Source organism: Balaenoptera ricei, chromosome 3 (genome assembly GCF_028023285.1).
Source record: "Balaenoptera ricei isolate mBalRic1 chromosome 3, mBalRic1.hap2, whole genome shotgun sequence".
In the NCBI taxonomy this organism is placed as follows: domain Eukaryota; kingdom Metazoa; phylum Chordata; class Mammalia; order Artiodactyla; family Balaenopteridae; genus Balaenoptera; species Balaenoptera ricei.
The window spans coordinates 153,896,660-153,911,721 of record NC_082641.1 but is presented as its reverse complement, the minus strand read 5'-3'; the positions used below and the strand labels follow the sequence as shown (position 1 = coordinate 153,911,721).

At 42.2% G+C, this 15,062-nt stretch overlaps 1 protein-coding gene across 3 annotated transcripts in view; it reads right to left on the bottom strand.

Annotated features, from left to right (window-relative positions):
- The window catches only part of SFXN1 (sideroflexin 1), a 44,842-nt gene that overhangs the window by 4,559 nt on the left and 25,221 nt on the right, over positions 1–15,062 (bottom strand). For 2 of the 3 annotated variants that reach the window (XM_059917697.1, XM_059917699.1), the window contains 6 exons: positions 14,488–14,658; positions 13,664–13,762; positions 12,045–12,120; positions 11,367–11,452; positions 10,317–10,444; positions 7,484–7,533 (listed from right to left, as the gene is read on the bottom strand). In XM_059917697.1, the coding sequence (XP_059773680.1) occupies positions 7,484–7,533; positions 10,317–10,444; positions 11,367–11,452; positions 12,045–12,120; positions 13,664–13,762; positions 14,488–14,658 (610 nt within the window). Of the gene's footprint in view, positions 1–1,037; positions 1,236–7,483; positions 7,534–10,316; positions 10,445–11,366; positions 11,453–12,044; positions 12,121–13,663; positions 13,763–14,487; positions 14,659–15,062 lie in introns of those variants that run through there. The other variant, XM_059917698.1, reaches the window with a different exon arrangement.

The following is a 15,062-nucleotide window of genomic DNA, read 5'->3' as shown; positions in this document are numbered from 1 at the left end:
GAAACAATTTCTTCTGCTGGTTAACTGGGACAGGAACCTCGCCACATTACAAGATCCAGCTGGAATGCGATTAGTGAAATGCAGGGCTAACACTGTAACAGCATTACAGTTAGTCCTGACTTCCCTCTTCGATCTGTCCATGAACGCACATGCAAAGATTAAGCGGCTTCTCATTTTTCTCCCTTGCACATATAATCTGAGAGATGCCTGGCTATATGGGAGCTGGAGAAATCGTTATCACTTAGCTATAATTTCTCTCCTGGCTGGGGATCTGTATAGCGTGGTTCCAAGGCTGGAAGACAAACAAAGCTGCAATCAAATCTCTGCCCTAGGGCTTCCCTGGTGGCGCAGTGGTTGAGAATCTGCCTGCTAATGCAGGGGACACCGGTTTGAGCCCTGGTCTGGGAAGATCCCACATGCCACGGAGCAACTAGGTCCGTGAGCCACAACTACTGAGCCTGCGCGTCTGGAGCCTGTGCTCCGCAACAAGAGAGGCCGCGATAGTGAGAGGCCCGCGCACCGCGATGAAGAGTGGCCCCCGCTTGCCGCAACTGGAGAAAGCCCTCGCACAGAAGCGAAGACCCAACACAGCCAAAAATTAAAAAAAAAAAAAAAAAAAAAAATCCCTGCCCTACCAGTTCATCCCCACTGTGGGAAAAGGGCACAGTCTCCAACTTTTGGTTCCTTCTCTGTAGAATGAGGATCACAACAGTTTCCTAAAAGCGTGTGGGAGAAGATATGCCAGATAACATTCATAAAGCACCTAGTACCGTGCCCGGAACGTAGCAGAAACCCAACAAGTATCCCCCCTCCTCCTCTGCACCTTTCCTTTCTTGGTTTTAGTTGCTGTCGGTATGGCTAAAACTATTGCTGGCATAACAAATTTTTGCCTGTCAATTTTTTGTTAATGGAAATGAATGAGTTGGTTGGTCTTTTAGAGAATAAGTGCTATTAGATTTTTAGTTTTCAAAAGGGAGTTTTAAAAAAGCATAATATGCAATATAAAGAGCAACGAAATATATAGATTATATAAATAAGGCCACTGAAAGAGCTGCAACCAAGTTGTGAACTGGTTGTAATGAAATCAGCCAACTTAGTTAAGTGTCAACACAAGCTGTTAAAAGATCATATGACTGCAAGGAGGCTTGCATGATAGGCATACCCTGGTCCCCGAGAAGACTCCTCTGGCAAAAAGGTACATCACATGGGTGAACGTGAAGGGAGAGAGACGTGGACTGGAGAGGAAGGGAGAGATGTCATCAAGCAGAGACAGACCATGCAGCTCGCACAGAGGGGCCCCACCCCTCAAAGGAAAGCAGGAAAAGGAAATATTGTATCTGGGGCAACTGGCTCTGTCTGATGATGAAGGATTTTCATAAGGAGATGGTAAATCCTCTTCCTAGCACTTCCCAGATGTGTGTCATCTGCGCGGGTACACAGACTTGGTGATGGGAAGGCAAGCTAAGCCGTGAATGAGATCTTGCGGGAAGATGAACCCATGAGAGCCCATCCTCAGGTCAAGTGGACTCTTGAACAGTTGCGTGTAATCTCGACGATGGATGTGTACAAACCAAAGGCTGATGGTGGCTTGCGCAGAGGGTTTTGTTGGAAAGGCTCTCGGTAACGACAAGGATCCTGGAGAATTGTGATCTCTCCCGTGAAACCCAACCTGGATGTCATCCCTCCTCCCGACTCCTTCCCAGCATCCCATCCTGCCTCGTTCATCCCTACTTCTTAAACAGAACTTAGTCTGAGATTAAATAAGCGAGCTGAGGATGACTGGTTTTCCCCTAGATAATCACAGAACTCCGTGAGGGAGGGACATACCTTATTTAGCACAGAATTGTGCAAACAGAGGATATTTTAAATGAAAAGTTTAAATGAATTAAAGACAGTAATCACAAGTTTAAAAGATATATATTCAATGAAGTAAAAGCTCAAAAAGTTAATATGAGTAAATTCTTTCTCCTCCCAATGATCTTTTCTCCAATAGCTTTATGAAATACAATAAATTGCACATACTTACTGTGTATGATAAAAGTTTTGACGTAAGTATTCAGCTGTGAAGCCATCACCACAATCAAAATAATTAACATAGCCATCATCCTTAATGTTTTCCTTGTTCCTTGTGCCCTTGGCAATTCCACCATCTTCCCTAAACCCTGTACCCATTCCCTGGCAACCTCTGATCTACTTTCTGTCATTATATACTAGGTTATAATTTCTAGGATTTTATATACAGTATCTACTTTTTTGTGTAATTGTTTTGAGATTCATTCATGCTGTTGTGTGTATCCATAGTTCAGGACTTTTTATTGCTGGGTTAGGTATTCCATTGCATGGAATGTATTGCTTTGATAATCCATTCATTCTCCTGTTGATGAACATTTGGATTGTTTCCAGTTTTGGGCTATTGCAAATAAAGCTGCTTTGAACATTTGTCTTTTATGGACATATGTTTTCATTTCTTCTAGGTAAATACCTAGGAGTGAAATGGCTGGGTCACATGGTAAGCATATGTTTAACTTTTTAAGAAACTGCCAAACTATTCGGCAAAGTGGTTGTATCATTTTACATTCCCACCAGCAGGGAATGAGAGTTTCAGGTCCTCCACATCCTTGCCAACACTTGTTATGGTCAGTCTTTTTGATTTTAGCCATTCCAATAGGCGTTTAATGGTAGCTAATGTGGTTTTTAACTTGAATTTCTCCAATGACTAAAGATACTGAGCATCTTTACACGTGATATTATTTTATATCTATATATACTTGATGAAATGTCTGTTCAAACCTTTTGCCCTTTTTAAAAAAAAAAAAACTGGGTTGTTTAACAAGTATTGAGGATTCTTTATATATTCTGGATACAAGTCCTTTATCAGACACATACTTTGCATAAATTTTCTCCCAGTCTGTTTCTTGTCTTTTCAATCTCTTTACAGTTTTCAAAAAACAGAACTTTAACACTTTGTTGAAGCCCAATTTGTCAATTTTTTCTTTTATGGACTGTGCTTTTGGTGTTATGTCTAAGAAATCTTTGCCCAACTCTAGATCTCAAAGATGTTCTGCTATATTTTCTTCTAGAAGTTTGACAATTGTAGATTTTTACATTTAGATTCCATGAACTATTGGGAGTTGATTTTTATATATGGTACAGTCAGTTCCCTACACACAGCCCACATCCCAGGCAACCTGACCATCTACAAGTCTCCCAACAAGCCACGCTCTGTGTCTTCTCTGAGCTTCTGCAAAGCAGGTGCCCCTGGCCAGTTGTCTTCAAGTCTCTGCCCACCTATGGCAGTTGGGGGCGAAACCTCTTCTATGCTCCCTCTGTGCCCCACGCTGTACTCGCCATGTATTGGAACCATTTGCCCTGTGCCTCTCCCCACCACCATGCTATATGGTCCCTGAGAGCAGGGCCCAAGCCCTATTTCTCTGATGCTAGGACCTAGCACATTGCTTGGCATGCAACAGGCATTCAACAAAGGGCTGCTGAATAAAATAAATGAATGAACAAATAAATGCTACGTTCACACTCCATTAGCAGACAATCCTGAAAATCTACTGAGTAGACAGAGCCGTCCACTTTTATTAAAGAAAATATAAACGAACTAGAACTTAAGGAATGAGGAGCTCTTATCTGACCCAAACCATATCAACTTTATTCCCAATGAAAGTGCCAGCAAAGTAAAGAGACCACAGGAGCTATTCTTCAAGAACACTGATGGGAAAAGCACCAGATTTTAAGCAGTGAACTTTTTGGTTTACTGCAAAGATCTCTGTGAGTCACCTGCTCACAGCTGATGCTTTTTGCCAGCGCTCCATTTGGGAAGAGATAAAGCGTAGGGGGAAGGATGAGTCATGCTGAATGCTCCCCAAGCTCACCGTTTAAAAAAGCCAAGAACATTCAATTCATTTCATGTTTGCAGAGGAGTCTGGTCATAGTCAAGGTAAAAGCCCAGATAAGTACATCCTTGCAGAGAGGCACATCTGGCCGCTGGAGCTGCGGGAACAATCAGAGGGCTAACCGACCCAGGCAGATGCCACCCACATGGGCATGATGAACGGCTGAGGAAATGACCTCTAAGCCTTTGTAAGAGGGCTCAGAAAAGCCTGCCCTTCCAAATAGCATGTGCAAGTCCTTTGCAGATGGAAACATATGGATAGGAAGATAAGCTGGCTCTGCCTATGCTTTTGTAATGGCCATAGGTATCAGTGAAGTCCTACAGTCCTCGCTACATGGGCAAAATGCGATATTTCGGTGTAACAGCAACCCTGAATGTGGGAGTGGGGTGTATGTCTGAGGAGCTCAACATTTAGCCATTGCTTTTTCAAAGCACCATCCTCCACAGAGGTCTGAACGAGTTCAGCTGCAGCCAGACCCTCTGTAGCTAGCGAGGCGCTCGGACTGACCCATGAGCTACTCTGACCGCCTCCCCCAACCCTGCCCCATGGCTTCTGATGCCAGCGGCCCCTTCCGGGTCCACATGAGGCCCTTCAGTGGTGGAGTGGGGCGGGCAGAGGGGAATCGAGGTGGCACACCTCTGTATGATTATTGAAGGGTATGGTACCAAGCAAAGCTGAAAACCACAAACAAAAACAAGGAAGGAAAACACAATATTTATTCATGTATTGTTGTGAAAAGCCTAGGGCAGTGTGGCAACAGTGGTTAACTGCTTGTATCATTTGCTGGCTGCGTCATGGAAGAAAATGCCAGGTGTATCTACAGCAATTTCTGTCTGTCCCAGCAAGAAGATGATGCAATATGCCCAGCTATGTCTCCTGCCCAGTGTTTGTCACCAAGATATTAGAGTAACCGTGGCAACTTTTCCAACAACACTGAGACCCCAGGAGTTCAAAGGCATGACAGTTGGGAGAGTAAAGGACCAAGTTCATTTCACATGTCTTCCCCGGTGACCTAACTCTTTAGCATGAATGTAGGTTCGAATGCAGACTTTCCTACAGAATTTCTGGAATCCCACGCCATGATCAGCTCACATGTAAGCAGCCATGTGTGCTCAATATCCACAGCCTGGAGTAAGACTCTGGGGAATAAGGCCCCGCTCCACTCCAGAGCCGGGCTGCTGACATACCTCTGCTAACCGGGTGCTGGGTGATGTTTGAGAGGCAGAGAGAAGGGGATGGGAAAGCTTCAATGGTGGGGACACTGCCACTGAAGGTGGCCTCCCACCTGCTCTCACAGTCACCTGCAAATTCACGACAATCATATATTATTGATGGAATGACCCACACTTGCAAAAGTATTCCTCTCTTGCAAAAGTTCACTTTTATGCCAGACAAACTAACATGATGAGATGACAATTTCCAAGCCTTGTATCTACCCAGAAGTCTGGTCTTGCTTTAAAAACCTGATTTTGCTTAAATTCCATGGGAGGGGGAAGTTGGGTTTATTAAACATGGTTTTTGATTCTCCATTGCTCCCAAAGTTGGCATGCCAATACCTTAAGAAATTAACAACCAGGCAAATCCAAAGGTTGCCTGGGTCAACATATGCCCTTGCAGAAAGACTATAATCCTAATGACTTATCAGATCAAGAGCCAGCGGAGAAGAACCCAGGGCATCAATTCCATGTCTGCAAAGTTATGGATCCACGGATGCGTCACTTCCTATTAGCATCCTGGAGAATAATGTTGATGGCCCCCTTTCTAAGTTCATTTAATAGGTTTTCTCCCTCAAAGCCTAAATTACTTCCCATAAGGAAAGCAGGGATGGATAGAGGAAGGAGCATTAATTTTTTTTTTTTTTTTTTTAGATTATTTGAAAATCGCTGAGACGTCAAAGTTGGTGAGTTTTAGATGTTTGCATAATTTAGTAGTTTTAAGATCTAGTCACTGTTCCAGTACATAAACTAATTCCTTGGCAGCTTTAAAGAGTTCATCTGTTTACATAATTTGGTAATTTCAAGACCTAGTCCCTGTTCTAGTACATAAACTAATCCCTGAGCAGCCTTAAAGAATTCATCTTTTCTGAATTTTGCAGCAGAAACAGACTTCAGCAAAGCCTTTTCATGAATCCTCAAAATAAGGGCTTATTGAAGTAGGTAAATTATGCCAAATGAGGTCACATTTACATTTTGGTCATCACTAATAGCTTTACTGATTAAATCAGTGTAACTGTTTTATATTTTTGTTTAATCTTACACTTAAGGCTGTAGAAACCCTCACAGGAGATGGATGGGGACTCAGAGTGCATTTGAGGATGCAGCCTCCTGGGGTGGCCCGGGGGGGGTCTGTGGATCCCCCCTGGGAACGTTCCCAGGAGCAATGGGACAGTTCAATCACTACAGAGCCACTGTGACGCCCTATCTTGCAATTCACATCGACATGTAAGATTGCCAGAGGAAGAAGCTCAGGGAATATAATCTGCTCACGTACCCAAAGCTCCCAAGAAAGACTGTGAGGGGGCTGCTGAAGAGAGGGTCCCCTTTCCCTCACGTGGGATTGGGGCATCAACATGCCGGTCAAATGAGGCACTCAACACTACTATTTTTTCAAAGCATACTTTCTTGGCTTATTTTTCTAAGAATGTGATTGTATTGAAAGTATTTAGTGTTGGCCTTAATTTTCCTCCTGGAGCCCATAGGGTGAATATAGGTCAATGAACATCTACCTGTTGGACACTTAGAATTCTCCTAATCACAGAAATCATTCAGGAAGTGTTTGGTCTGTGAACCATGTCCTTTTTTCAAAGTCTGATAACTGTCCTCTCAGTGTGACGGTTCTGTTGCTAAGACCCAAAACAATTCACCCCAAGAGAGCTGCAGTGTTTACAACACACCTGCTCCTCCAGCGAGGAACTGGACCCATTCCTCCCGGCAGGTGTAATGGTGTCAGTTTCCAAACACAGCAGGAGCCAAACGAGTCACCCTATCCCACTCTTTCCTACTTGTTACAAGAACTGGAAAGCTAAGATGAAGCATAAATATGATTGCATTAAATCATGGAAGTTACAAAAAGAATGCAGACAATGCACAGAGATTTCTCAGTGACAGTTACATCCTATAATATTTTCAGACCCTGAGGGGAGGCGGCTGATAGATTAATAGATTATTAGATATCATCACCAAAGAAAAATACAGCAGGGCACTAAATTCAGTGTTCTGTGAAGCTACTACTCCAGATTATTTTTCCTTTCTGATAGTATGTATAGGGACTTAACAAACAAATCATTCCAAATTCGCACCATCTCCTCATTATTACCTACCTAGGGATCCGACTGATGACGACAATGAACGTGTACCTGGGTTATAACCTCTCAAGAGGAGTGGGCAGCATTCAATAAATGAAGATTTATGAGAGCTTTTTCAAATATCTGATATTAGAAATAAAATATCCCCTGAAGTGCCCAATTGCCACGGGCCTTCAAATTCTTTACTCACTATTCTTGTGGGAAATATTCTGTACAGTTTGAAGTCTGAAAACAAATTGAAAGGATTGAGACAAGGTTAAACAGAACTGGGGCTTACCTTGAGAAAGGCTTTCTTTTCCAAAGTGTTCATGATAAATGGAGGGATGGCTGGAAGTAAAGATAGATCCACTTAAATCTTCATGTCTATTTTCAGCTCACTTTTTTTTTTTTTCCCCCCAGCAATTTCACAAAAGGCTTATATTACTTTTAGGCTATTTTCACACTGGCAGAGTAAAAGTAATTGCAATAATTCTTTCAAATACCTTAGTATTTTTTTAAAAATCCATTGTTTCCATTCTCTAGATTTTTGAAAAATAACACAATGCTCTTTGCCAGCCAGAAAATTTTATGATCTTGAAGAGAACTTTATATCTAACATTAAATATGCAACAGTACAAACATCAGGAACTTTTCCCTCCTATACCAATGAAACAAATGCAGCCTTCCCGGGGTGTCCATCCCACGTAGAGTCCAGTATAAAGATTCCTGCTTTGAGTCACGCAGACCACTTGCTAGCTGGGTGATCCTGGAAAACACTTCTCTGAGCCTCAGTTTTCTGTTTTCCTCATCTATATAATAGGGACAATTGTATCAAACTAGCCAGGATGATTAGATGCAATGATGCACGTAAAACATTGGATAGCGGTTAGTTCATTGATTCATGATTTTTATCAGACTAAACTGTCACATCAATTTCAATATATCAATTACCTTTAGAGATTTCGCTGGGATAGAAAGATTGTGTTCCTTCTCCGGGGACTAAATAATGTTTAAGGTAACCAAGCCACTGGAAACAAATTTGTCGGGCTGGCTGAACTCCAAAGAGGAGCGCTGTATTTCAAAATGGGAAAGAACAAAACCAGAAGCCCACCCAGGGTAGAAACCGGAATGGCCACCTTGATTTCGGCAAACTGGAAATCTGGGCTCAGCAGGTGTTCTGGGGTGGTCTCCCCAGCCTCCTCATAGGTTAGTGACAACGTGCTGGTCCCGGACTCAGGGGACTCTTGGCCTACAGTTCAAGACTGTGGTTTCCACCATTCACTCACCCCTACAGTGCACATCGCTGTCTCATGAGGGCACTGAGGTGCTTCTTTGTTAAATCACTTAATGTGGTTAAATCAGATAACCAATTAGCTGGAGTGCAATTAGCTGGAATGCGCCTCAAAGTTTTCTTTCATGCCCTTTTCTTCAACTTTCCTTTGCCCACTCCTACTTGTCTGCTGATGAGCTTTCCCAGTGACAAAAGGAATTTAAAGACAACAAAAAATATTAGTGAGAAAACCTGACAGCACTTGATTAAGTATGCTTCTTTTGAGAGCTTAGTTAATAGCCAAGTGCTGTTTGCATTTGATTTAGACAAGGAAAGTAAACATACTCATTTCTCTCTGTATAATATATATTTATATGTTTCTGCAAAGAGTTATGTATTCCTGGGCCCTCTGGTTTCTGAGTAAGTCTGAGAACCTTCTCGAGAGCCCTGGTCTGAGGGTAGCTGAAGAAGCCTTAGGAGTGGACCAGAGATTCTCAGAGCAACTAAATCACAATGGAGATTTTCTGCTTTTGGTCATGTTGAGTCCAAGCCCTACGGACAAAACTGAGTCATATATTAATAGCTGCTATAACTAACCCAACTTGATTCGTGCTCTAAGGGTTTCCAATTGATACAAATAAATCTTCAGTAGAAGTTATTCCTATTCAAGAACTTTTGGAAGTTTCTTTTCAAGGTTTACAAAGATCAAATTCTTTTCCTTCAAATTGTCATCACCTTCACTGTCACTGCCCTGGTCCAACTACCATAATCTCTTGCCTGCAGTAGTCAAGGGCTTCCTGAACAGTCTCCAACCACCATTCTTGGTCCCTCTTCAGCCTACTCTCAACGCAGGACCCTGAGTCACTCAGTTAAAACCTAAGCCGGATTATTATTACCACTCCTGTGCTCGAAACCCTCCATGGCCTCCTACCCCTCAGACTAAAAGCCAGGGCTCCAAACGCTTGCGGGGCCATCTGCGTTCTGCCCACTGGGGCCTCGTCTACTCCTTTCTACTGTTCCCACCCCCTTCTCTCTCCTCCCGCTGCACCTGCCTCCTGTGATGCTTCCATCACACCGGGCACAGCTCCCTGCTCTCCTGCTGTTCCGTCTGCCCAGAATATTCGACCCTGGAACCACTTGGCTCCCTCCCTCCCATCTGTCCAGTCTACTTCTGTAACCGAGCAGGACCCCATGGGGTCTTCCTGGGACAGACCCCTTCCCCATATCCTCTGCTGCATCTCCTCTCTGAAGTATCCAGCTAACAGTACCTCATGGATATTTCCCGAGTTTTTCAGATGCTAAAAACCACCATCAGATGGAAGAAATTAACTACTTGATGATTATGAGCATGTAGCCCCCAGACCTTCTGGTGCCTAAGGATTGATAATGTTAACTGTCCTGTTGCCTCGCCATCAACCAATCAGAGAATTGTGCATGAGTTGATCACACACCCTGTGCCCCCCCTGCCTCACCTGGCCTTTCAACATGCTTTGCTGAAACCCTTCGGGGGTTTCTGCGGGCATGAGCCACCCATTGTCCTTGCATGGCCCTGCCATAAACCTTTCTCTGCTCCAAACTCCGACATTTTGGTATCGTTTGGCCTCACTATATGTCGGGCACACGGACTTACGTTCGATAGCACTTCCACCCCAAGATCCCCAACCCTCTTTTCTCCCCCTTAGCTCTACAACTATCTCACATATTCATATTTTACTTATTTTTGTTAGTTTTCTGCCTCCCCTGCCAGAAAGTAAGTTCCACCAAGGGAAGGGATCCTTTGTGGTTATTGCTCACTGGTGCACCAACGCTTGTTTGATTGAAACGTACCGAATAAATGAATGGATGGCAAAGTACTACTCACCCATGCCAGGGGCTGCCATGAGGATCCTGGAGACGATTACTTGTGTGATGGCTTGTTTGGCAGCGTTTGCCGACTCGCCCAGGCGGTTCCCGTTTTCATCTGTGACAGGAATGCCAACTTTGAGTTCCCTAGAGAGCAAGACACGGGCAAAGAAGTTCACAGGTGCCTTCGCGGAATGGCTGGAAACAGTACTGAAGCTGTGAAAGCCCGAGTCCCGACTTAATCCAAAAATCCACTCCAGTGTCATTTTTGGCGCTAATAAGTCTATTTTTAAAACCACAAACATGCTTAATCCTCGTGTGATAGACACACAAGTAAAATAATGCTAGTAAACTCTGTAAAAAAAAGGGTATAGCATTTTGAATAACAATAGGACTCAACAGGTGAATACGCTAACTTAGAGATCAGGCTGATTTCTAAGCTCGTGTGCAAATTTGAGCAACTTTCCAAATGAGAGATAGATATAATTATTAAAAAATAAACTAACTATACTGACATAGGAGTCACAAGTACACGGAACTATTGGATATTTAACTATGGTCACTACTGCTACAATTATAGCTCCTACTGTTACCCTGTTTTTCGTTATCCATTCCAAAATGCTTTTTTCTCGTTTTTTCTTCTCCTTTAATTTTTGCCAGCACTAAAAAATACTTCCAAAGATATAGATTAATATTATTTGAAACCCCAAGAGAAAATTTGGGGGAAGGGGGGAAGAACCTATTTTATAGAAGAAGCTTTCTAGGCATAGACGTAAGTTTGAGATCTATTTTTTAAACTTTTTATTATACAGAGGTAGAAAGACTATTCTAAACCCCATAAGGCCATCAGCCTGCTTTAATAATCAGCAACTCAGAGCTGAGCTTGTTTGATCAATGGACCCATCCTCACCCCCAAAACCAGATTATTTAGAAGCAGATCCCAGATATCATAAAACTTCATCTGTAAATATTAAAATAAAACAAATTTATTTAAGTTTCAACAAAGCAGATTATTATAAGACCCTACTGTCAAGCACAAGTCCTCTCTAAGAGGGCATATTAACCTTACCTTTGCCTCATTAACGGAATATTAATGCAATTAGCAGCAGCTACCGCAGCGAAGGGAACAAAGCGTCCTATGAGCGGAGAGACATGCTGCAGAAAAGATAATTCCAAAAGCAAGATCTTATTTTTCCTGTAGTACTGAATGCAAGTACTTATTTCTTCTTGAAAACCTCTACAAATGCAGAGTCCTATTTGTATAGAAACTTGGGCCAATAGTACGTTCAAAACTTGGTTTCCTAGAGGTATTTTTTTATTTCCAGCCTGGGCATACTGGGACAAGGCAGACTTCCAAGATATTTTGATGGCTTTATGTGGCTGATGGAGCAGGGGCTTTGGAGTCCCGCAGTCTTGGGTTCAGATGCTGCCTCCTCTACCTCTTCAGGGGTGTGCCTGGAGGTACCCAGCCCAGCACCCAGCCTCTGGTGGGCTGTATGGGTGGGTGAGCATTTAGCATTGAATACACAGTGCCAGGTACAGACAAGGATCTTGGCAGATGTTATTAGTGACACTCCTTCCCAAACGTATTGAAAGATATACTTTAAGAAAGCAGTCGAAGATAATGACTGTAATAAGAGAGTCATAGGGCTTGAACTATTTTGAGAAATTAACAGAGAGACTTAGAGCCAGGCAGGTGAGAACAAATTAAGAAGCTTTACTGCTATGGAAATAAAAATCTGAGTACCTTGGTTAACGCATTGAGTCCTAGAGCTGTTGCTACAGCACCTGTTGTTGCAGAAACATAAGCTGTTCCCAATTCACTGAAAAGAAGGAAAATAGTACATAAACAACAAGTGTATGTCAGAAAACTCAAGCCCAACATTTTTCGAAGAAATGAAGAAGATTAAGAATAGAGATTCCATAAAACATGACACAAATGAACTTATCGAAGAAACAGAAACAGATTCACAGACGTAGAGAACAGACTTGTGGTTGCCAAGGGGGAGGGGGGTGTGGGGAAGGGAAGGATTGGGAGTTTGGGGTTAGCAGATGCAAACTATTATATAGAGAATGGATAAACAACAAGGTCCTACTGTATAGCACAGGGAAGTATATTCAACATCCCGTGATAAGCCATAATGGAAAAGAATATGAAAAAGAATGTATATATGTGCAACTGAATCACTTTGCTGTACAGCAGAAATTAATACAACATTGTAAATCAACTATATTTCAATAAAATAAATTAAAAAAAGGAGATTCCACAAAACAACATTCGTCATCACTCTACAAGCAGAGATATTTATAGAAAAAGCAAGCAGACCCGTACAAAAATGGCATTCTTCACATAGAACCTAACTACCACGCCAAACGAGTAGACATAGAGAATATGTATATATGTATGCGTGGGGCGGGGGGGAAGGAAGCAGGGACTGTGCAGGAAGCTACAAATGTGGGAAAATGCATATTAGCTTAAATGTTTGTAGCATATTTGCTTAAATAAAAAAATACTTCTCAAAATATCACTATACATACTGAAAGTAAAAATGCAGTGCTGCCATTCTAAAAATGACATCTTATGGTATAAAAATACTGAAAGTCTCTTCCTCAAAATACAATTAAGCCCAAGCAGTGCTCTCTTATTTTAAAATAAATTTTAATTCAAGGACTGGATGAAATGAAGGTGTGGTCAGCACTGCTGGGTTGCAGATTTCAATATTCTTTGTTCCCTAGGATGATAATAGAAGACTACAGATGGTCAACAGCAATTTAAGAGTTAAAACAAAAAAGAAAATGCTTTGAAGTGTCATTAAGTTAGGCTCAAAGTTTTGGTTAACTAATCACTTTAGCCTATCTGAACATCTTTTCACAGGAGGCAAAATTTTAAATCCATTCACTTTCTTTTGGGTTCCGGAGGCGTCCTATCTTAAAGACAAATCAGATATAAAATTCCCCTGGATTTCTGCAGAGATCACACTGTTGATTCTGCTACTTTTGATGTTGGTATCTTTCTACACCCACAGGGTGGATGGGGGTACAGTGTGTCATTTGACACAGGCCAGCCCTGAGCTGCCTGCTGTGTGTTCTGCGGGGGTGAGGGGGGGATGCGCCCTAGGGTGTGGGAGCCGTGTCCTCCTACCAGAGCCACTAACAGCACGGATAACGTCTGAAAAGGCAGGCTGCAAAAAATCGTTACCTACATAGAAAGGGAGGAAAAGAAACACCACTGAAAAATATGCTCCCTAGGATTCCAAACCATATAAGCAATTTGTCCGAATATACTTTTTTAACCAGGAGAGCATCACCAGCGAATCAAATGAACCCCAGAGACGTGCAGAGGACAGTTACATCTTCCAGTCTTACTTTACAGTGAGGGGAGCGTCTCCACTTCTGTTGGTGTAATTGACCACGGCATTGAAGGACTGGTTGATCCACTGCCAGAACAGCACTGCCGGCGTGGTCCTGAAACAGAGCGACCCATCACATGCCCACCAGCGCCTGTGAACTCGCCGCCATGCAGAATGGACAATGTGAGCATCAGTAACCAGAGGGGAGATGGACTGGAGAAGGGAGAACGCTGGGTCCAGGACTGTGTGTTCTGGGTCAAAGGCCGAGGACCGGTGTGGCTGGGCAGATTTTTATCTTGTCTGATTCTCAGTTTCCTCATTCGTTAGATATGGATAGCAACAAACTCAGAGGGTTAGGGTGAGGATGGAGCTAACTTATTTAAATTTTATCTTAAATTTGTAAGGGAGCCCAGCAAAGAGTAGGCACTCAATTAATGTGATTAATGTCAGGTCCCTTCTCTTAGGGAAAAAAAGCCGTTTGTAGGCTATTTCTGGTCCCTCCTCACTACATGTATAAGCCTCTGTGTCTACACCTACACCTATACTTATACCTATATCATATGAATGGATTAAAAACAGAATCTGCTTAGAGGATCTTTTTATTTTCTTTCTCATTTTCTTTTGGGTCTAAGATTTTGGGAGAAATTCAACCTCCTTTTGGGCAACAAGGAGAGTTCTATTCAACAGAGGGAAAAGGTAAAACAACCCCCTAGAGTTGCAACAAAATGAAATTCCACATGAAATGACATTTATTTCGATAAAACCACTCACATAAAAAAATGTACTTTAAGCTTCTGGAATATAAAGCAAACAAACTGTCGTTACATTGCCAGAACTCACCTATAGAATGTCATCATACAACCTGTGATGGTCATGTTCATTGGAACCTGAGCTGACATCCTTCCTATCAAAAGCATCTTTTCACCAGTGTCGGGATGAAAAGCTGAATCATAGATGTACTTTGCTCTCCATAACTCATTTTCTGTGAGACCCGGAGGAACAATTCCTTGCCTAGGAAAACAGCAACAAATAACATGGCAATTGTTCATTCCAAATATCTCACCAGTGCTCTAGAGACATGTAGCTAGAATGTTCTGGAGTTTATGTTTACCTAGAACATCTGTGTCTGCATGGAGTGACAAATCTAACTATTACAGAGTCAGGGAAATTCTAATAACACAAAAAAGACAATAAACACTTAAAATGAGCATGTCAAACCCATAAACCTCAAATTGTCTATAATTTGGAAAAACAAAAGCATCTTGTAGAATAGGGAAGTATTCAACTTTGAAATATTCTTTGTTTTAAATGACATTTAAAAATGTACTTTGAACTCTGTAAATGCTAAGATATTTTTAACTCATTAGACAAAAGCTGTAGCAATCAAGAATATGAATTCATTTTTAAACCTATAG